This window comes from Acomys minous, assembly GCF_964271855.1.
Source record: "Acomys minous genome assembly, chromosome: 7".
In the NCBI taxonomy this organism is placed as follows: domain Eukaryota; kingdom Metazoa; phylum Chordata; class Mammalia; order Rodentia; family Muridae; genus Acomys; species Acomys minous.
The window spans coordinates 109,011,262-109,035,167 of record NC_140488.1 but is presented as its reverse complement, the minus strand read 5'-3'; the positions used below and the strand labels follow the sequence as shown (position 1 = coordinate 109,035,167).

The 23,906-nt window shown below is 39.8% G+C and overlaps 1 protein-coding gene across 2 annotated transcripts in view; it reads right to left on the bottom strand.

The window, feature by feature from the left end:
* Nucleotides 1–23,906, bottom strand: part of CYBB (cytochrome b-245 beta chain) — a 38,528-nt gene that overhangs the window by 4,963 nt on the left and 9,659 nt on the right. For both annotated transcript variants that reach the window (XM_084790342.1, XM_084790343.1), the window contains exons 4-11: nucleotides 20,752–20,836; nucleotides 17,045–17,190; nucleotides 14,626–14,816; nucleotides 11,164–11,293; nucleotides 8,983–9,075; nucleotides 5,548–5,801; nucleotides 3,248–3,410; nucleotides 1,350–1,496 (exon numbers count right to left, since the gene is read on the bottom strand). In XM_084790342.1, the coding sequence (XP_084646468.1) occupies nucleotides 1,350–1,496; nucleotides 3,248–3,410; nucleotides 5,548–5,801; nucleotides 8,983–9,075; nucleotides 11,164–11,293; nucleotides 14,626–14,816; nucleotides 17,045–17,190; nucleotides 20,752–20,836 (1,209 nt within the window). The remainder of the gene's footprint in view (nucleotides 1–1,349; nucleotides 1,497–3,247; nucleotides 3,411–5,547; nucleotides 5,802–8,982; nucleotides 9,076–11,163; nucleotides 11,294–14,625; nucleotides 14,817–17,044; nucleotides 17,191–20,751; nucleotides 20,837–23,906) is intronic.

The following is a 23,906-nucleotide window of genomic DNA, read 5'->3' as shown; positions in this document are numbered from 1 at the left end:
AGAAGTCAGGATGGCAAGGACCTGAAACAGCTGGCCATATCCACAGGCAAGAGGAGGAAGAAAGCAATGCACCCATGCTGCTTGTTGTTGGTTTCTACCCAGCATTCTCCTGTCTTATATAGTCCAGGGCCCCCTGCCCAAAGAATGGTACCACCCACCATGGGCTGCATCTTCCCACCTCAGTTAGCAACTAAGACAATGCCCCACAGATATGCCTATAGGCAAGTCTGATCTAAATGTTTAATCAATTAAGACTCTCCTCCCAGACTGGCATTTCAAACTCTTACAGGCCCAAATGCAGCTGCGTATAGTATTTCTTATCCTTGTCAATTAAAAGATGCTTATATCGCTACCTCTCCCTGTTGGGAGACTCTATTGCATTCAGTTGAAGACAACTGACTCATTTTATTTTAGTAGTCTCCAAATATTTTCCATGACACATATTCACATACATATATGTATACATAATATATTCCATTTTCTTCATCATACATATGTTGATTTATTTGTTATTAATATTCACAAACTGCTGGGAATAGCTGAATGCCAGCTCTGGAATATTTGGACTCTGCCAGTTACTTGTTAGGTGACTTTATGCAAATAACCTAACAAATTCTAGGCTTTTTGACTCTTTATCAATAAAATGTAGATAATAATAATAGTTACTTTATCATAGGGTTGCTGAGAACATAAAATTAGACAATCTATATAAACACTAAAAACAATGCTGGAACAGAATTCAGTCTCTGCAAAGGCATAGTTGTAGGACCCCAATCCTTTGATACCCAAATCCATAAATGCTCGTCGCTAACATACTTTAAATCATATCTAGATTATTTATGACACCTCAGACAACGTAAACCCTATGTAGTTCTTATACTGTATTGTTTAGGGAGCAATGACAAGAAAAAAATGTATGTTCAGTATGGTGACTTTTCCCTCAAATATTTTGATTAGGTTGATGAAATATACAGATGCTGAACCTCAAGTATATGGAGAGATGACTGAGTATAAATTTATTGACAACATCATAAAACATAGGTAACATACACTAAAGAATATGTACAAGAGAGGGGGTTAGAGTTTCCTCCCCATCTGCTTTGAGATTCCAGCTCCTTGGTGAAAACAGTGTTCTAAAACCAACACAGGCCCCTTAGTTTGGAATCTGACTGGTCTAACTATCTTATGGTGAGTGTGAGCAAGCTGAGTCACTGGAATCCTTGGCTGGGGCTCGGGGACGGGGCAGGGGAGGGCAACAGAGAAGTAGTGTATGGAACATACCGATAAGTAAAAGGAAGCCAGCACACTCTGGACACACAAGGGCCTGAGAACTGAATTCTCGTCCTCACCTGTGACTCATCCCAGCCAGTAAGGTAGATGTTGTAGCTGAGGAAGTCGGCATTGTTCCTTTCCTGCATCTGGGTCTCCAGCAGCTGCAACAGGTCTGCAAACCACTCAAAGGCATGTGTGTCCCTGCACAGCCAGTAGAAGTAGATCTGAAGAAAGATGAGACACAAATCTGATGATATCAGCATCATCAAATGGGTTTTTAATGTTCTAAACTTTTTCATGAGGCCCAGCATGCTTAGAAACGGGTTTTCAGAAATCTGGAGATGTTTGTCATTGTTTCAAGACAGGGTCTTTAATATAGCCTTGGTTGAACCCAAACTCGAAACCCTCCTGTTTCTGACTCTCAAGTGCTGGGATTGTGGGTGTGTACGGATACTTCATAGGCTAGTTTACAGAAACCTTCTCTGATGTTCATACAGGCCAATCAATAATACCAGTTTTCAGGAGCTGCTGGAGAGGTGGCTCACTGGGTAAGAGTGGTTTGGTTTTTTGTTTGTTTGTTTGGTTGGTTTGTTTTGTTGCTCTTCCAGGGACCAAACTTCTGTTCTCAGCATCTGTGTCAAGTGGCTCACAACTGCCTGTTACTCCTGTTCAAGGGCCTCTGATGTACTCTTTTGGCCTCTAGGGGCACCCTTACATGCGTGCATGTGTGTGTGCACACAGACGTGCATGAGGGCACAGACACATGCGCAGAACAAGCACGCAGACACAAATAAAACTAAATATTTCAAAATCAATCAATAAATGGATGGCTTAGGCTTACAAAGATATAGCTAAGCCCCACCTTGTGGCTCCCTACTTTCCTTCTTCTCCCAGAACCCCTGGCTTCCTGCTCTGAGAAAGGCCAAAGGAATCATCACAGTGGTTGTTACAGGACATCTTCCCTGCCTGAGACTGCCAGACCCTCCCAAGTTCCTAGGGGGAAAATGGTTTTCCTCGTATCTTCCTCCCGTAGAAAAGAGGTAAAACAGAAGAATGAAGTGTGTAGCTAGGCTATCAGAAGCAGTCTTAACAGTCACTAGAATCATTTGTGGTTTACAAGGCATCTTTACAAGTAACTGACATGTAACAAGTGCCTAGGAATTTATACCCAGGAGACATCCATAAACAAGAAGAAAGTTCCACGTCTCCTGCCGTATCCTGCTAAAAAGCAGTGTTGAAGGGGTTAAAATAGAGTCAGTGTCATTATGTAATGCAGGATGACACAAAACCTATGTTTCCAGTTTCGCCTGCCACTGTTCTGTAAACGCCACTCCTCAGCTCTGAAATCACAGCTGCTTTGAAGGCAGCAGAGTGTGGGCAACTTAGTGAGTTCCCGTCCGGATATGAAACGGGAAATGATTGCGACTTTGTGCCTTAGTGGCACAGCATTTGATTAGCGGGTGTAAGGTCCTGGGTTCCATCACCAACCGTGCATTCCTTTCTATTTATAAGTTGTAGAAAACAGAGTCTTCAATTGTACATATTTCATATTTATACATTTCTAAAAAAATATGTAACTTTGCAGAGGGAAAACTGGAAAAGGTGCCCAAGGGGATACGGGCGTAACTCAGTGGTCAAGCACTTGAGGCTTTGGCTGCCACCTCAGCACTGCTTGTGGGATGTGTGTGTGCATGTGTGTGTGTGTGTGTGTGTGTGTGTGTGTGTGTGTGTGCGTGCATGTGTTTGTGTATATATCTGCTCATGCATGTGCACACTCAAAGTGGAGTTGTTGGGCTGGAGTTCTAACTCCTTCCTCTTTTTTCTCCACTTTGCTGAATTTATAATACTGCTAGACAAATACAGCATATTACTTTTACTAACAGGTCTGCTTAGATACAAGCACATTAACTTAGCTGATAACCCTTTCAGAGAGTGATGTCTAATCCAGGCCCTCCAGCAAATAAGAGGAACTTACCTTTTTGAGCCTCAGATTGGTGGCATTATCACAGTATTTGTACCAGACGGACTTGAGAATAGAGGCAAAAGGCGTGACTCCAATCCCTGCTCCCACTAGCATCACCACTTCATAGCTGAACACATCTTCACTGGCTGTGCCAAAAGGACCATCAACTGCTATCCTGAGTGGACAAGGAAGGAGACAGTTATAGGTGTATTGATCTGTACAGTAGAATATGAATGATTAGCTAACTGAAAACCTTTGCTACATTACCAGGAATATTTTTTTTCTTACTCTTCTTTCCCTCTCTCTCTCTCTCTCTCTCTCTCTCTCTCTCTCTCTCTCTCTCTCTCTCACACACACACACACACACACACACCCCTCTTTAGATTTGTTTATTTTTATAGTTTGTCTATAGGTGTTTCACCTGTGTGTATGTCTGAGTACCATGGGCATGCCTGGTGCTCTTAGAGGCTATAAAAGGACAACAGGTTCCCTGGAACTGGAGTTACAGACAGTTGTAAGTGCTTAGAATCAAACTCAGATCTTCTGGAAGAACAGCCAGTGCTCTGAGCCATCTCTCCAGCTCACATCTGTCTCTTGTTATGGAAAACTATATTATTATTATTATTATTATTATTATTATTATTATTATTATTATTCATATGCCAAAGCACACATGAGATCAGAGGAGAACTTTCTGCAGTTTCCCTCCTTCATGAATTGGACTCAGGACATCTGGTCTGGACAGCAAGCTCTCTTACTCATCAAAACATAGGCCCTTGTTTGGTTTGTTTGTTTTTATGTTTGTTTGGTTTTTTTGAACCAAGAGCTCATGTAGCCCAGGCTGACCTCAACGTTTCTACGTAGTCAAGGAGAACCTTGAACTCTTGATCCTGCTGCTTCCACTTCCCAAGTACCAGGATTATAGGCCTGGGCCCCACCCTTCCTAATTGTATTACACATTTAAGTAACAATTCTTTACACAATAACAGTGTTAACAACACCCCTTTCCATTTGCTTATATTTTTAATTAATTAATTTATTCATGTAAAAGCCTGATTGTGGCCCCCTCCCCCATCTTCTTATAGTCTATCCCTCCTCCCTGTTCCCCCTCCCCCTCCCTTAGTCCTCAGAAAAGTGGAGCCCAACCCCTGCCACTAACCCACCCCAGCTCATCAAGTCGCATGAGGACTGGGTTCGTCCTCTTCCCCTGTGGCCTGGCAAGGCAGCCCCACCAGCGGGGAGTGATCAAAAAACAGGCAACAGAGTCCATGTCAGAGACATGGGGACCCACATGAAGCCTGAGCTGCCAATCAGCTATATCGGTGCATTTGATTATTCATTAAACAATTCAGAAACCTGTTCTATAGTTTCTACTGAAAAGTCTGCAGTACTGTGTTAGGCAAGTGAAGACAACTATGCAACACGAATAATATTTTCAAACACAGGCAAATCAAACCGACTCTGAGATTCCATCTTACACCAATTAGAATGGCTAAGATCAAAAACTCAAGCGACAGCACATGCTGGAGAGGATGTGGAGAAAGGGGAGCACTCCTCCACTGCTGGTGGGAGTGCAAACTTGTACCACAACTCTGGAAATCAATCTGGTACTCTCTCAGAAAATTGGGAACAAATGATGTCATTTAAAATTAAGAATAGGGCTGGAGAGGTGGCTCAGAGGTTAAGAGCACTGGCTGCTCTTTCGAAGGTCCTGAGTTCAATTCCCAGCAACCACACGGTGGCTCACAACCATCTATAATGAGATCTGGTGCTCTCTTCTGGCCTGCAGGTGTACATGCAGGCAGAACACTGTATACATAATAAATAAATCTTAAAAAAATAAAAATAAAAATAAATAAATATAAAATTAAGAATATCTCTGCCATCATGAGGAGGCAGAGGCAGGTGGATTGCTGTGAGTTCTAGGCCAGTCTGGTCTATAAAGTGAGTCCAGAACAGCCAAGGCTGCACAGAGAAACTCTGTCTTGAAACAAAACAAAACAAAACAAGAATATCTCTGGTATGATGTTTGTCAGGAAAAGTTAGTATGACTTGGTCTTGACCTTTACACATTTAAAGAATGTTGAGGGTATTATTAATATTTGATGCTTTATAGTTCACCTAAGATATCTAATCCTATGCATAAACATACCACATACAATGGTAAACACAGAGAAACACCCCTGTATCTTTCATACCTCGGCACTTTGTCACTGAGAAAAGTCGTGTGGTGAGGTACGGGGGGAATCAGAACCAGTTAGCACCAATTCTCCTAAAGGCATCCACATTTGCAGGATGTGCTCTGTACTCACTTAGGTAGTTTCCAGGCATCTTGGAACTCTTGCTTATCACAGCCACACGCGTTGAATAGCCCCTCTGTCCAGTCTCCCACAATACGGATATGGATGCTAAAAAAGTCTTCCTCGGGAGCTGAGGTCAGTGTGAATGGGTGCCACTCCAGCTTGGATACCATGGGGCACTTGACAAAAATGTACTGTCCCACCTCCATCTTGAATCCCTTCTTCTTCATCTGAAGCTCAATGGTTTTGAAAGGGTGAGTGACTACCTGGAGAACAAAACACAATCCTGGAAATTACATGTTCCCAAGACATTTGTGCTTTCAGGGATAAATGGACATCTTAACTAAGTATAGATAAAATACTTAGTTAAGATGCTCTACTTGTTTCGGTTTTTTTCTTTTTTTTCTTTCTTTTTTTTTTTTTAGGACCACACAGAAGGTCCTTCAGCAGCTATATCTGTCATTTGGGATTTGTCCTCAATTGTAACTGATGGCTAATGATGGCCTGAGATCTGGACACGAAGTCCTAGTCTCTCTACACTCTGAGACAACACCAACACTCAGCTGCCATTGTAGCTGCAACCACATTGTGGGCCAGGTCAGCCTTTCTCTCTTCCTCATTCTATTTTTCTTAATTTATTAACCTTTTTCCTTGTTTGTTTTGAGACATGGTTTCTGCGTGTGGTCCAGGATAGCCTGAAGCTTGTGATGTAGCCCAAGCTGGCCTTGAAGTCTTGTCTTCCTACCTCAATTTCCTGATTATTTGGATCATGGGAATGTGCTACCACATCTGGTTTTACTTTCATTATGAGTACAGCCCCTGAGAACATGCTCCTAATAAGCATTTTGCATGCAGTTCTCTGTTTCACAGTCTTTAGCAGGAAATCAAAACTTATGTCTGTTGTGATTTCTCTGTCTCTGTCTGTCTTTCTGTCTCTGTCTCTGTCTGTCTGTCTGCTGTCTCTCTCTCTCTCTCTCTCTCTCTCTCTCTCTCTCTCTCTCTCTCTCTCTCTCTCTCTCTCTCTCTTCTCTCAGGCTAAAGAAGATACAAAAATAGGCAAAACAGTTCCTGCTCACTCTTTCTGTCTCTGCAGAGCAAGAGAGATCATTAGCTGATAGACAGAATATTGAGAGTTCACTAAGTATATTGCAATAACCCCAACACGAGGCTGACCATGCTCTCTGTTCCAAATCACACCTGAATATGCCCAATTATGTGAGTTTCTACATTTTTCCTCACTTGGGGAGGATACCATCCATCTCTCCCCAAGCCAGTTTATTATATTTATTTTCCATATACACAAATGTCCATAGGCAAAATCGATTCAAATAATACAAATCTAGTAAATGGATAAATCTAAAACAGAACAGAATAAAGGAAACAGAAAGCAAATGTTCTTTCGTGTCAAAAAGATCTCTTCACTCCCAAGTTTACTTCAGTTACAGCTATGATCTGGAATCAATCTAACGGTTTAAAAACAATACACAGATAAAGAAAATGTGGCATCTTTATACAGTAGAATGCTATCCAGCTTAAAAGGGTGAAATCTTGCCATCAGCAACATGACTTTGAATGACATAAGTGAAATAAGTCAGATGTTGATGTAGCATAATCTCACTCATATGATGAAACTGCAAGAGCTCAGCTCGTAGAGATGGAACAAATCCTTACCAGAGGATAGATAAGGAGCACTGGGCAGAAGGAAACATGGGAGGACTTGGGGACTGAGTTACAGTCAGGATGCATGGTTCTGGTGTTCTGGCGTGCAGTAGGGTAATTACACTGAATAGTCTGGTTTCTAGGTGAAGGCTTCTGGAAGACTCTGGATATTTTTATACCAGTGAGATCATGCATGTTTGAGTTGAAAGCTGTGCTCCTACTTTACTTGATTACACAGTTATATCATGGGAAAACAGTACACAGTAGCCTATAAATATGTAGGATTATGAGCTAACTGAAAATGAAAGCAGCTAAAAAAAATAATCGAAAGGGTAACATACTGTTCCTTTGAAGATGCTCACAATACCTAGAAGAGTTTCAAAAGAAAGAAAGTTATGGAAAACAGACACAGCAGCCTCTCAATGCCAGTGACATTGCTGGATTTTTCTTTCTGTAAGCAAAATGAAGAAGTGTGGGACTTACTATTAATCAAAGTTATTATTAGGGCTGCAGCAAAGTGGCAAAGTACATGTTTAGCATATATGATGCCTGAGTTTGACCCCCTAGTAACCACCAAAAAATAGAAAACATTTTCAAAACTTGGGATTGAAATATCTCATATGAAAAGGGTACAAGTGACTTCCTCTTCTCTGAAAGAAGGAATTGGAAAGCATCATTTTGAATAGAGAAAATTATGTTAAAAATTGTTTGCCATGTTGTAACTTTGTGTGGTAAAACAATTTTTCTCATGTTGTAATTTTTTTTACTATAAGCTCAAAGAGGATTTAACTAAATAAGATATATTTGTAGACAACACTCTTGCTGGGATATTTTTATATAACTGTTGTTTCTTGTATTTGAAAGAGGGGAAAGTGAACATTTATTTTCTTCACAAGTTAACAAATCTTCCCTCAAAATATAATATTTGTCTAGTTCGGTCATGTCATATTTATGAAAGAAAAATTATGGCTAGGCTTTTAAAATAGTACAATATAAATAGCATAAAAGGAGAAGAGTCACATGCTCCCACATTGCAAGACACTCAAAGCCAGGAGGACTAGCTAGCTCTTCTATGACTCTCCATAGATATCAACTGAAAAAGGCTAGTGGGAAGGACAGAAGGATTTTTTGTGTCTTGCAAAAAAAATAATAATCTATAACAGACTTTTTGTAAATATTTTCTGAAGTGATTTGAATAGAATTAAATTTTATTTGACAAAATAATCTTGTTGGGTGTTTACTGAATCTACATCAAGGAACTTTTTAAATATATATATGAAATTGTATACTATCTCTTTATTTTTTAAGGAAAAACAAAACATAGGAGAATGGAGAAAAGGCATTCCAAGACCAGGTTATATGAATCCACTTAACACTTCGAACACTGCAGCTCTAATAAATGGTGATTACTTACAAAGGAGGGCTTTTTTTGGTACCTACAATTTTTGTCTCACTAACACATAGTGTGTGTGTGTTTGTGTGTGTGTGTGTGTGTGTGTGTGTGTGTGTGTGTGTGTGTGAGATAGAGATAGAGAGAAAGAGAGAGAGAGAGAGAGAGGGAATATCCTAGAAAGCAATACCTTTATAGTGCATAGTATTCCACTTAAAGACCTATCCATTTCATCACTATGTTAAATGCATTAAAACAAACTGTAGGTCTTCTCTCTATCTTCAGTTTAGTAAAAGAGAATATGGCTAATAGACCCTTTAGACCAACATGATAGAGAGCGTGAGGAGATTTGCTCATGTGATAATTAGCTACTACAAATAATTCCACGCAGTGAATACCTTGGTGATCACCACCTTCTGCTGAGACCGCCAAAACCGGACCAACCTCTCACAGAGGTAGAGGAACATGGGACCCACTATCCATTTCCAAGTCTGTAATCACATCAAACACAAAAATGACATGTGTTAAGGGAGTGGTGACAGCTAGTGAAATATTCAGGAGGAGAAAACATTTTACAAGCCCAGGCTGAAGTATTTCACATTTCACAAGTGTTACAGTATTTTGTATCCGTTCGGCCTACAAAGCGAATAACTGACACAGAGAGACTAAAATGTACTTTAAAGCTGCCAGCCCTTCTCTGGGCAGAGTCTGAACTGATTCTAATCTACTCGTAAACTAAACAAACTACTCTAAACCTTATAACATACATATATTCCAAACACTTGCCACTCTGACCCCTGGGCCGGTCCGCGTCCAGTTCCCATCGTCCTCCTCCAACTGTCCAAAAATCCTCTTCCCTCTCCAACCATCAAACTTTTCTTCTCCCTTCCAGGAAGTCCCGCCTTCCACTTCCTGTCCTTCTGCCCAGCTGATTGGCTAAACAGTACTTTATTGATGGTTGATACATTCACTTAGCATTCCTCCATACACAAGCTTGCTGAAGTATTTACTACTGATAGCCAATTTTTATAAGACAGAATATATAAAAATATGAGAAATTAAGATAAAGTGTTGAGCCAGTAAAGCAGCCACATTGCTGTTACATATTACATAATCTGTGTCTATAGTGTGGAACTTTCCAAAGAGGAACTTCCTACAAGAATGACATTTCCTCTCCGTGTCACAAGCAAGGATGACTTCAGAATGAACTTGTCTCGTTTCAGCAACATGATTTTTTTGTTGTATTTTTCTTTTGTTTTTCTAGACAGGGTTTCTCTGTGTAGCCTTGGGTCCTGGACTTGCTTTGTAGACCAGGCTGTCCTGGAACTCACAGTAATCCACCTGCCTCTGCCTCCCAAGTGCTGGGATTAAAACATGATATTTTTAATGCAACACTGAAGTTGTTTTTCCTTTCATCCATTGAGTCTCAGATTATTCTTTTGCAAAATGACAAATGTTGTACACGACTCCACCTGTCTTCTTCAATACTCTAGTAAACTCTAAGAGCTCTGTTGGGCTTTTGCTGAGTGTCTGGACAGAACGTGGAAATCAAGTTATGGGCTCGATATAAACATTGGGGCCCAACACATCTACCCTGTTTGGCCAGTTAGATTCCTAATCTAATAGTTAAAGTACCAAAAAAACTTAAAAGATAATATCGTCTAAAAGTTGATTCTCTAGAATGGATTCTGATGTAGAAAATCAAAGATGCTTCCCATATGCCCTGGTTCGTTATATTGTTGTTGTTGTGTTTGTTTTTCTTGTCAAGTTGACACAAGCTAGAGTTATCTTGGAAGACAAGCTTCAATTGTGAAAATGCTTCCATCCAGGTTGCCTGTAGGCAAGTCTGTGGAGACATTTTCTTGATTGATGTTGGAGGGCCCAGCTCACTATGGACGGTGCCACCCTTGGGCTGATAGTTCTGCTTTCTGTAAGAAAGCAGACTGAGCAAGCCATGAGGAGTAAGCCACACTCCTCTGTGGCCTCTGCATTAGTTCCTGCCTCCAGGTTCCTGCCCTGGGTTCTTGCCCTAACTTCCTTCAGTGATGGACTGTGACCTGAGAGTTATGAGCCGAAACAAACCAGTTCATTTCCAACTTGCTCTTTATTATGGTGTTTTATCAGAACACCTCATCCATTTTCCTAACAGTTCTGAAAGCCATATAGACTCCCTGGTAACCTAAGGGGCCCACAGCTCCTTATGGGTAATTTATTTGCACCATACAACTCAGATCAGGATAGACTCTCTAAGTACACCTCTGAAAATCATTATCTGATATTATTGTGGCCCTCATCCCCAGAAGGAAGAGGAGGAGGAGGAAGAGGAAGAGGAGGAGGTAGTGAAAGTGGTGGTTGGTAATGGTGGCTCCTAACCCCAAAGAGAAATTTAAAAGCATTGTTTTCCAAGTTCATTCTAAAACAGTTGCAACAGATCAATGCAAAACTTGTTTTTCAAGAAAAATTCTAACCAATTTACATCCTAGACAAAAGTAGATATGTCATGCTAATGGACCACACCTGGACCTGTTTCTTAGGACTAGCAGCAACCACACTATAAGAGAAGAAATACAAATACATACCATAGGAGGGTTTCCAGAAAACTTTGGTACTGGACATTCTTTTATGGTTCCCCATTGTTCGATTTTGTCTGCACAGAAATCTATATTATGCTCTTCCAAACTCTCTGAAGTCTGTCCACGTACAATTCGTCTGGTGAATTAAAAAACAGCAATTCCACATTACTTAATAATAAGACTACAAGCAGCTTGAGTCCTTTAGACTCTTGAGATCCTGGACCTCGTGTATTCCAGGCAAGCCCTCCAGCAACGAGCTGTATCCTCAACCCTGATTGTAGACATCCTGCAAGTATCCTGATGGGAGCCCTGCCCTTTTTAAGTAATGAAACCCTTCTGAATAAACCAGGGAAGGAAATGGAAATGTGTGAGCTTGAACAATAGAAGGTTCTGTACAGTGCTACAAAGAACATCAGCACATAACATTATGGAGTGTGAGTCTTGGGTTACTAATGTGTGCCCTTTTAAAGGGAGAACTGGCTTCTTTTCAAGTGTCATTTTTGTGCATAGTCGAACAGAGCCTAGAAAGGTGGTAACTCTAACAGGCTGATTGTTAACCCAGAGAGCATCTTTGTCACATTTGAAAGAGTTTCTCTGTCTTTGAAGACACTTCTGCAAGCCAATCACATGGCCAGCAAAGAGGAAACTAACTATGTTTCACCTCTTAGACAGGCATTGCTACATACTGGATAACCCACAGGACCACACCCAGTAGCCTTGGGGCTAGCAGAGCTCTTTATTTGTAGATCCCTGACTTGTCCAGGCTAGGCAAGGTGCACACCGGTAATTTCTACATTCCGCATGCTAAGAATGTGATTTTTAAAAAAGATTTATTTATTTATTATTATGTATACACTGCTCTGCTTGCATGTACTCCTGAAAGCCAGAAGAGGGCGCCATATCACATTACAGATGGTTATGAGCCACCATATGGTTGCTGGGAATTGAACTCAGCACCTTTGGAAGAGCAGGCAGCGCTCTTAACCACTGAGCCATCTCTCCAGCCCCCAAGAATGTGATTTTTGAAGGTTCCAAGGCAGCCTAGTCTATACAATGAGATGCCATCTGAAAAAAAATGTTTTCTAAATGTTATCTTTCTGAGGAGAGTTAAGCATCCTCACAGATAGGAGCACCAGCACTGTACTGCTTAAAGTACTTAGAGCCTATATAGTTCAATTCAGAAATTATTAAGTAAGCAAATGTTTAAAAGTTAGGCAATTCTGGGTTAGTAATGATGGAAAGTGGGAGGCACAAAATGGAGTTAGTTATTGTAAAGAAGGCTAATGACATGGAAGCCCATTTGTAAACTTCATTTGGGATACCTAAAAGTTAACATATCATTTAGTACATTCCGAGAATGGTTTAATTCAAGGCCATTATCTATCCTCTACCCTTTTGTGAAACAGAGTCTCATTACGAAGCCCTGGCTGTCCTGGACCTGGGTAGACTAAATACTTCCTATTTCTACCTCTTGGTGAAGAGGTTTTGTATTAGTACTTGTTTTTGGTAGGCTTGAAGGAAAGTACTGTTCATTGATTATTTCAGTTAATATATGGAATCAGTTTGAGAAGCAAGTATCATTTTTTTTTGCAGTTTTACATGAGGGTACTGAAGCCGAATGATTTGTTGAAAAGAATTCTAGTTTTGCTCCAGACAGCCTTGACCTGAAAGCTCAGTTCTACACATTCATACTTTGGTCATCTTGGCAGGAGTCTAAGGAAAAGGTCTTGATTCCCCAGTTCATCTGGGGAAAAAAAATAATAGAAAAAAATGTGATTTTTTTCTCCTTGTGCTCTCAACAATAGGACCAGAAGTCTGCAAATCTGAATTTTAATTCCAATTCAGCTGGCCCCTAGCCACTAGCCCCTGAGCAATCATCTGAGCAGTGTAAATAGCAACTACTACTGAGGTAGAGAATAAGGCAAATACATCCAGGTCTGAGGCAAAGAAAGACACCTGTGTGTGCCCCTGTACAAACAGGATGTGATGGGAGTAGTAAAGGAGGGAGGGGAGGAAATGCTTCCTCTTTTGAAGATTTCTCTGAGATGGCTGGATGGTGAGCAAGGTCCACCTTAAGACACACTCTATTTCCTTAGGAGACTCCAGAGATTCTTCTTTCCCACAGGTGGGTACTTAGAAAGAGTTTAGCAGGGGTGGAATTCAGGAAGTAGGTTAAGAATGCACACGGAAGGTGGCCACCGTTGCTTTCCCTCATCCTTCCTCTTTTCACTCTCAAGACTTGCTCACCCCTGGTGACTTGGCTTGAGCTTTGCATATCTACTTTCCCCGCCCTCACATTCCTGGAACTCTATATTCATCATGGAACTTCCCTGGGCTTGGCTTTTATGTGCAGGTGGTGTGTAAGAGTAGACAAATGAAACTTGATATCAAAACAGAATTTTTTTCCAAGTTTACAGTCAAGCACTGTGTGTCTTTGTGAGCGTTTACACCACAGCCCACGCTAGACCACCTGTTCTCTAGGCTGCACACCAGCCGGGAGTGGCTTGGCCCACATCTTACCATTTTTACTTTTGGGTTTCACATCCACACATTAGAGGGGATAAAAGAAATACTGAATGTCAAGTTTTAAGCACCTGACATAGAGGTTGGTAGAAGTTAATGACTTCTATCATATTCAAAAGTTTGAGGGTGATGTCTTTGTATTTTTCTAGCTAGCATTCCTCCACAGCTCCTGAGGTAGATCCTCATACCCAGTAAAAAAAAGCAAACCAGTAATGATTGTGGTTTAAAACTACTTGGGCAGGGCCTGGAGAGATGGCTCAGAGGTTAAGAGCACTGGCAGCTCTTCCAAAAGTCCTGAGTTCAATTCTCAACAGCTACATGGTGATTCATAACCATCTATAATGAAATATGGTGACCTCTTCTGGTGGGCAGGCACTCATGCAAGAAGAACATTGTATACATAATAAATAAACAAACAAACAAACAAACAAATAAATAAATAATCTTTTTTAAAAATCCAACTGGACAACAGAAAACTGCTTCAACAGATTAATGACTAAGTCTTATACTTTGGGATTTTGCCTAACCTACTTGTGATTTACCCATAGTAAACAATGTGGCGAATATCCAAGACCCCTACCAATGCATTTAATAAGGTATGGCCATCAGAAAGTAGACTACCTTCCTTCTTATTATGTAGGAATATAGTGGACTATCTACACAGTCAGACACAGTTGACTTGAGACTAACCATAACCGGTGTATTTTGAACACTAGGTATATATTTCATGCTTATTTTAAATAACTGCATCATGAATTAGATGCATAGAACAAGAAAGCAAAAATAATGTTGCTGTTCCTTTTGGCTGACCTCTGCTGTTCTCTCACATCCCTTCAGCATGCAGGGTGACCCCTCACAAAAGCAAGGAAGTCCCTGTGCCTCTCCCTGGGCAGTGCCGCTAGAAAGTGAACCCAAAGTATTTGACAATGGCGTTAGAAGACTCACTCAGCTCCATGGATGGCAAGGCCAATGAAGAAGATCACAAAGAGATGGTGTGTATACCAGAACACCTCAAAGTAAGACCTCCGGATGGTTTTGGTAGAGGATGTGATAATCAATATGAGACAGAGTGTGATGACGACTCCTGTGATGCCAGCCAACCGTGTCACAGCCACATACAGGCCCCCTTCAGGGTTCTGGAAAACAGAAACACATAGGATCATAACTGCTGGGGTATCCATTTTAAAGCTGTTTATGTCAGGCACTTCCCGGCCCTTTGGCTAAGCTAATGATATCTCTCAGAGGGATATGGTGTTGACGTTTCCAAATTTAAACTGTCTCACATTATTGAGGAGTCCTAGATAAAGGAGAGCTGCTACATTCAGATGATTCTAATGGAGGTCAAGTATAAAGAACTGACCTAGTAAAAGATGGCTTCAAAGTGTCTGATGCTTTTTAGCTCTTTGATTTGGAAAGGGCACAGTACTCAACTGGCCAATGAATTCAGACAATACCTGCCATCTGAAGCAGGGTTCACCTGAATAGACCCTGAGATGAGAGTTTACGGGCAAGTGACTTAGAAAGAAGGTATGCCAAGAGAAATTTATCAGCAAAAAAAGAAGAAGAAGAAGAAGAAGAAGAAGAAGGAGGAGGAGGAGGAGGAGGAGGAGGAGGAGGAGGAGGAGGAGGAGGAGAAGAAGAAGAAGAAGAAGAAGAAGAAGAAGAAGAAGAAGAAGAAGGAGAAGAAGAAGAAGAAGAAGAAGAAGAAGAAGAAGAAGAAGAAGAAGAAGAAGAAGAAGAAGAGGAGGAGGTTTGAGAAAATGACAAAGTTAGGAAAGGGGAAACTCACAGACAACACCCAACAGGGACTACTTTAACTTGGCCTTCTAGAGGTTCTCTCATTATGTCTAGTTTCAGAAAACTGAAGATAAAAATGGTAAAACATGTCGACTAGATCTCCTATCAGCTGGCAGGAAGCTAGGCGAACAGATGCTCCAAAGCAGGTTGTGACACACAGAGAAGCACAGGGGCAGGCTGAAGCTACCCTCCACCCTTGTAAGATGGTCTTTTTTTTTTCTTTTTGTTTCCAATCTCAGAGAATTCTATTGACTAAGGATGAGAGAATTTCATATACTCAGTCATATACACCCCAATCTGAGACTAAGTTATGCCTCAGAGTTTGTACTGATTAAAGAGAAAGAAGCTTCATTTCAAGGCCTGGACTTATCAGTTATTTGCCAAAGGCTTCCTAGGGAACATTAACCATCCAGATCCTTCCAGATCTTAATCTTGGGCAAAGAGATACCAGTAGCTTCAAGGTGGTCCTTAAGGAGGAGACAGCCTTATGTGATTGAAAAAGAGAATACTCTAGAGGAAGGGTGGACCTAGTAAAAGTGACCCATGGAAATCTGGACAGAGCATGACAATGCCAGGCCAACTAATATGTTAAAATCATCATTCTTATACATCATTTGGAAAGCAATGAACGATGGAAAGAAAAATTATTCATGGTACCACAGAAAGAAATATGAATCATGCTAGCTTTTCTCATGTCAGTTTGAATGTAAAAATTTTGACAAAATTAAAGTTGTTTTATAGCTGGTTTTTTTTTAAAACACAGGAAGTGTGTTTGAAATTCAGTGGTGGAACTTAACTGTCTCCCTAAGCTTAAGCCACTGGGTTCATAAAAATGTTCTGAGCTCCTTTCTGGATTTAAGAAGCTTCAGGCACTCATGAGATGAAAGTCTGTGGATTCCCTCATAGCTGCCTGAAAAAAAAAAAAAAAATATATATATATATATATATATATATATATATATATATATATATATATATTAAAGCAAGACTTTTCTGAAATCATGCTTGAGGCTAGACAAAACATGGGTTCTTTACTCTTTATAGGTTTATCCTCGTGCTGTTCTTTCTGCCTCCCAGAAAAAAAAATAATTCCGATAGTAATCCCACTACTACCTCCAATTCCTGATTATATCCTATTCAGATAAATACTGGCTTTCTAAAACCCACCCTCAAATCATCTAATACAAGCCTAAGCTGCCTAACAAGTCACTCAGACTTTCTGAGATATGAGATCTCTTTCATTACAGCAAGTAGCGAACCCAACTTTGATTGAACATGAACCCTTCACTTTCTTTTATTGGTGGGTGCAGTCATGGGTGACCATGAGTTACTACAGGATCCATGTACAATCTTTCTCACAAGAGAGCCCAAGGATCAGGGAAATATCTGAGCAATCTGTGTGCATGGGATGAGGAGGGTATAATGGGCATTTTCTTTATACTTATAAACCATTAGCAAACTTTCATGGTTGGTTTTTGTGGACATATGATAGCTTTTCACCCAATAAAACAAAGTCCTCTGCTTTAATAGCCCAGAAAACACCTGAATCAGAAAAGGAGAGGCTTACCTTGAATTTTTCTCTAGCAAAATTGAGATACTCTTCACCATCCTTATCACCAATTTTAGAGAGTGCTACTGAATAATTGTCAGACTCTCCAACTCTTGCATTCACACACCATTCGACATTGAACAAGTGTGCAATGGTATGAATCGCTAAAGAGGGCAGAGAAGAGAAACAAAGTGGGAGAAAGGTATAGACAGCATTATTGACATCTAGGTTTCTGGCTACAGCCTATGGACTCTCAAGAGAAAGAAAGGGATGGGGCTTAGGAAGTTGTAAACAAGAACTGGGTCCCAATAACCAGAGAAGCAACAGAGTTCTACTTGGTCAGCTTCTTTCTGCCTGTGTGACTGTGGAAACATCATACACCCTCTCTGATATTGGTTCCTTCATTTGTAAAGTGAAGGTGTGGAGCTAACATTTCTGAAGATCCAACCAACTTCTAATATACTTTTGATAGATTCACACTCTCTCTTTTTCCCTAATGTGTTTGTACTCGAATGAGAAAAGCACACGTGTGAAACCTCCAGAGAGTGGTGGCAAACAAAATTGAATTCATATGAACTCATGGTCATCAGCATGAATCTCTTAAGTTAAAAAGAAATTGCAGTCTTTAGTTCCCTAGCACTTGCCTAGAGCTTCCTAGTGGCCTGAGCCTGTCATAAGTGCTTTACAATGACTCAATCCTTACAGTAAACCAATGATCTAAGCAAGTCTAAGATCAGCTCATCTAAAAGATGAAGGAACTAGCACATAGATTGTGTGAAAACTTTGCCCAAGGTCATCTAGCCAAGAAAAAGCTGAATGAGGACTCAAATCCAAGCTGGGTGGCACACATGTCTGCATTCTTACTGGTATAGTATTCTTCTTTCTAGCAAGGTATTATCAATCATTTCTTTTGATCCTTGCATTTACCACAGCTCAAAATCCTGCAAAATCTGGTAGATGAGGAGCCGAGTTAAATACCTCTAAACTAATTTTATTTTCATCAGGTAAGATATGTACTCCTGCCGGGCGGTGGTGGCGCACGCCTTTAATCCCAGCACTCGGGAGGCAGAGGCAGGTGGATCGCTGTGAGTTCGAGGCCAGCCTGGTCTACAAAGTGAGTCCAGGACAGCCAAGGCTACACAGAGAGACCCTGTCTCGAAAAACCAAAAAAAAAAAAAAGATATGTACTCCCATGCTTGCTTTGGCAGCACATATACTAAAATTGGACTGATACAGAGAAGATTAGCATGGCCCCTGTGCAAGGATGACACGCAAATTTGTGAAGTGTTGCATATTTTTAGAAATTATACGCTTTCAGAACAAAACAACTGGACACTGACATTGCATCAGACCTGAGAGGATGCATTGCTCTCAGCATGCTGGACACTGACATCCTCTATCCTTCATGTTCTAGCACCAAGTGCTTCAGTTGCTGTTCCTCATCAGAACAAGACAGCTCCCAGGACACTTTCAAAGAAAGCTTCTGATCCTAATTGGTCCAGCATTTCAGACTCTTCCACACAGGTTGCTAATTAGCTTGGAATTTCTCAACATTTAGAAACTGGACCTCAAATGCCATTCCTAGTTTGTTTAACCTTTTCCCAGTTTTATTTGGGCCCCTACAATGGTATTATTCATCCCAAATCAGCTAGAAGAAGCCTTAAGAGAATGACACCCCATCATTCCCTTTAAGTGGGGTCGGGTAGGTTTTTGGTTGTTTTCTTGGGCTATAGAGGGTTATTATCAATGGGAGTTGATTACAAGTTACTATTGGTCTTATTTAGAGAGAAAACAAGGTTAGATTACAATGTCTCTTTTTCCTTTATCTTACATTTTTAGGTTTGGAGAAAGAGGTTGAAAAAAAGAAGGGGGAATATAGAAACATATAGGGAAATAGAACAAAAAGATTAGTGAATCTACTCCTCAACTTAATGCCTCAATTGTCACTCACAAGGTTATTTTTAATTTAGTGGTATAGAATTTTGTAAATAGATGCAAAATAAGTTTGATTCTAGATACAGTGGTATAGAATTCAAATGTAAGAATATTCTTCACACATATTATACATACATATATATATATATTCTAATATGAGTTATTGTACCCATATAACTCAATTATAATACGAAGTTTACTTCCAATACTTTGAAAGTGCTATTGCAAGCTGCTTAGGATAAATAAGTTATACAAGTTAATTGTTAGTTGATCAAATCATGGTCATGCCAATTGCTAGTCTACTTTTATCACAAGAATATACATCTTAGGTACAGCAGATAGATATGATTCTATAGAAAGATAAGGTAGGATAGTTAGGAAGGTCTTCAAAAGCCTCAGAGACATGCCGAATATAGCATTTTTAAATGTTTTTATTATTTTAAAGATTCACTGACAATGAGACAGGTTAACTCCTGGCAACATCCAGCCTACTTCAAAGAGGATAATGAGGATCAAAGAACCTCCTTATGGAGATGGCTTCAAATGTGGCAAACAAGCCACTGGGGAAAATGTCCTCGTTTCTACTACAGACAGAATTCTGCCTTTAAAAAAGTGCAAGCTTGGATGCAGGCAGACTCTGACAAGACAGGGTAAGCAAATCCTTACTAGTTCCTGCCTTACAAATATGCCTGTCAGATATATTGGGCCAGAAGGCTGAAGAAGATGCTCCAACATTACAGAGAGTTTTGGGTGACTATTCAGGTAGCAAACAGTCTCTGTCGTCTTCTCATTTGGAAAGCTACTAACCTGCACTCACCAGCATACTCAGGTAATCAAGTTTATTCCTTCTAAATTGTCTGATGGAATTGAAAACCAGGTAGCTTAGCTTTACAATGAAGCTTAGCTGTTTGGGGGTTAAGATGTTTTTAGGTCTAAATAGTTGTTTTAAGTTGATAATGACAAGATGTGATGGAGATTGATTTACATTCAGAATTTTAAATGAACCAAGATAGGAAAGATGCTTTCTTCAAGGTGGCCAAATACAAATAGCAAAATACTAAGAATGTAACATTTATATAATTCCTGATAGTGTCGTGGTTCTTCTTGTTATAGGTAATTTATTGTACATATGTGTAATAATATAATGTATATGTAAAAAAAATTTTTTTTAAAGATACGTGCTCCCCACAGGCAGAGTGTAAGCCTTTTTTGTTAACTACTCTGTGTGTCTATTTTCTGGCAAATAAATTATTTAAGTGAATTCATGGAGATTGTGTGACAGTTCTAGGCACATTCTTTGCTGCAACAACACCCCCACCATAATAATGATGGTAATATAATATATCACATATAAATATACATTGTATGTATATATGAATAAAATATAATGACTAAGTTATATAGGTGATAATGGCTTTCTTAATATATTTTAAGTTTAAAGCTCATATTTCTGTAGGTTTACTGTAGAAATCCACAAAGACCATATTTGCAGCAAAGCAATTTGGTAGAATGAACAAACATTTTTGTGTGTTCACTAGCAAACATTTTTGATACCAAAATATAAGGAAATGGTGAGGATGTAAGGCAGACTGTATGGCATATTTTAATTTTATTTATATAGGAGAAGCCTATGGTTAACACAATGAATCGTAACATATGGAAACAGAGTTTGAATGCTTTTGAACTGACATCTGACCACAACATAATGGACCTGCATACATGTATCCCAAAATTGAGGGCATCCTCTGTTACAGTTACTCTCTGTGTTTCAAATGTCTTCTAAAACTTACCAGTGTGGAGTGCTATCATCCAGGCTACCATTTTATGGAAAGTCAGGTTCCTATCCAGTTGTCTTCGAATTCTTGTTGAGCAACACTTTGGATGAAGAGCAAAAAGAATGGTAGAAACTGTTAATGTGAAACCTTTCTCTGTCCCAGAGACTTTACGTGGATCATCTCCTGTGGTTCTCATAACCACGCGACAGAGCTATATTCCCACCCATCTGGTTGATAGAGGTAGCCAGCTTAAGAAATACGCTTCCTGTACTCATAATGGCAGCTTGGCTCAAATACATTTCTCATTGTATGAAGTTTTGAATTTTGACGAACTATAGTTCTTGTTTTTATTAATTTATTTAATAAACAAGGGATCCAAAATTCATAAGGAGCTGGCCTATTCTCACATGAGTGAACAATTCTAGAACAAGTGAATAAGATCTGCAACCCAGTTGCTCATATACACTTTAGGAAGAGAGAAATTAGTTCACTTGCCCATTTACATCATAGACATTACAGAAAATATAATTGCCATATAATAATAATAATAATAATAATAATAATAATAGTAACAATAACAACAATGGTAATAATAACTAACAGTCAGTGGGAGCTTGTGGAAGGAGCTGTTTTAAGCATTTTTATATGTGTTGGCAACTTAATCCTTTTGTCAACTTTATTAAGAAGGGGTCGTTATGATTGCTAGCTAACAGCTGATGAAACAAAGGTAACACAGGCAGTGAGTGGCAGGCATGGGATTGAAATCCAGACTATCTAAGAACAGTTTGTATCAATATTGCAGGATTTGTAATTTCTATGATACTTTGACATTAAAACTAGAAAACATATATAATTCCTGATTGTGTCATGGTTCTTCTTGCTATAGGTAGTTTATTGTATATATACATATATACATGTAAAGAAAAAATGCTTAATTAATTAAAAATGCAGAAAAAACTAGACAACAGGCCCGTGGTCTGGTACACTTGGCTCTTCTGCATATGTTAGAGTGCATGGATTTAAATCTGGGGTCAAGTCAGTGCTCAAGCAGAGAAAGCAAAGCAGTGTTGATGGTTGAAATAGTGTTTTATCTCATAAAAACTGCCCATTTGCTTGTTCTAGCTGCTTTGTGCCATAATTTAACTATACTACCACAGCAAGTCAAAGTCCTTTAAAGAAGACAGTGAACTTCCTTAAGAACCTAAGGTTCTGTCCCTATTTCAGTCTAAATAGTATATGCAATTTAAACAAGGACATTACTTATTTTTAGTACAATATTCTGATTTTGTAGAAAAATGTGATCATATGGAAAAGTGTACCTGCTCTACTGTTTCTCAGTTCACCACACCTAAAAGGAGGAAAGGCTACATAAAAGATGAGACCTGGAATTGCAAAAGTACTAGAAAGGAAAACTAAAAGGATTCCAGATGAAGGAGAAAAGTTTTATCAAGTGCCTTGAGGGACCCAGGTAATTTACCCATCACTTAGTGTAATAATGCTGTCTCTGTTACCGATTTAAAAAGTTAAAATTTCACTGGGGCTGGGATTCCAGTTTACTATTTGTCTATCAAAAGTCCATGCCCCTTTCCATCAAATCAGATGCAAAAACAGCATCACTGTTATTTTAAATGCCTCAAAATCATCAGACTCTAGAATTTGCATTTTGGAATCCTTAGTGCAAAGTGGTCATAGAAAGTGAGGGGAGGAGAACAAAGACTAGAGGGGAGAGAAACCAGTAAAGGACATATTATCATTCAGCTACAACTGTCTTCTAACAGTGGGCTATTTAAACCAAGGAACTCCTTTACAGTAGTAAGGAAATGGCCTCCTGTGCACTAACTGCCATGGTTCTCCAGTAGGCAGAATTCTGGAATGCCTTGTAATGCCCTTGTGCAATCTTCTCCCCTTGACTTTGGATGGACCTGTGGATGTGAGGCGTGATTTTCTTTTACTATATGATAAAGTGGATTCTACAGATGTAAAGTCCAAAATTAACTTAAAGAGGGAAGCTTTTATTTTTTCTGGGCAATCTGACACTATCACATAGACGCTTTAATTCTAGGTCTAAATGTCCCAAGTGGAGGAAGTCAGAGATTTGAAATACAAAAAGCACTTAAGGGACATTGCTGTCTGGAAGATGGAGGCAGGTATGTTGTCAGGGAGATGATGGGGCCTGTGGGATCCGAAAGTGGCCATGGGATGACTATGACTGTTACCAAGGAAACAGGAGTCACAGACCTGCAACAGTAATGAATAAAGATTTGCTAGGAAGGGGACTGTAAGATGTTTTTGTGGTTTGGTTGGTTGGTTTCTTTCTTTCTTTCTTTCTTTTTTCCTTTTGTTGTACAAAACTAAGGATGATATCCAGGGCCTTGTGCATGCTAGAAACATACTCTGCCCCTGAGCCTGACCTTCAGAAGAATATTCTAATACAGTTTCAAGCTGCACTCGTCTCCTTTCAGCCTGACAAACGTTTTTTTTTTTTTATCTCTTGCTCACAGAACACTCAGTAGAGAAGTCAGCCACAGGGTGCTGGACCTCAGCTTTACACAACTTTCAGCTTGCAAAGGAGAGTTGTTCTAAGCCAATACATTTGTGGCAATTTGTTGCACAGCAGTAGATAATTATTAGCATCCATCCTGCAGTGGTGAACTGTATTGGACTCTTAAGAATCCTGGGATGAGCCAGGCATAGTAGCACATGCCTTTAATCCCAGCACTCAGGAGGCAGAGGCGGGTGGATCGCTGTGAGTTCGAGGCCAGCCTGGTGTACAAAGTGAATCAAGGACAGCCAAGGCTGCACAGAGAAACCTTGTCTCAAACAAACCAGAGCAAGCAAGCAAACAAACCCCAGGATAGGAATTAGAATAGTTGAAAGCAGTAATGATATTGCATTTGAAAGTAAGTTTTGCCTTCATGTGCGTCTATGGTGACTCACAGACCTAGACCTACCGCATAACTGTGGGGCAGTTCCTCACCTGTCTAATCAACAAAGTTCTTTTCTGGGAGGCATGTATCCATGTTTATTAGATTCTGATGTTACTTTGCATCATTGTGTGAGTTCTCGTCGAATATAGCCTGTCTCTCCAGCTAGAGGGCAGGCATCCTGTACAAAGATCAACACTGTGTGTACTTTTATTTATTTATTTTCTTTAATAAAACAGATCACAG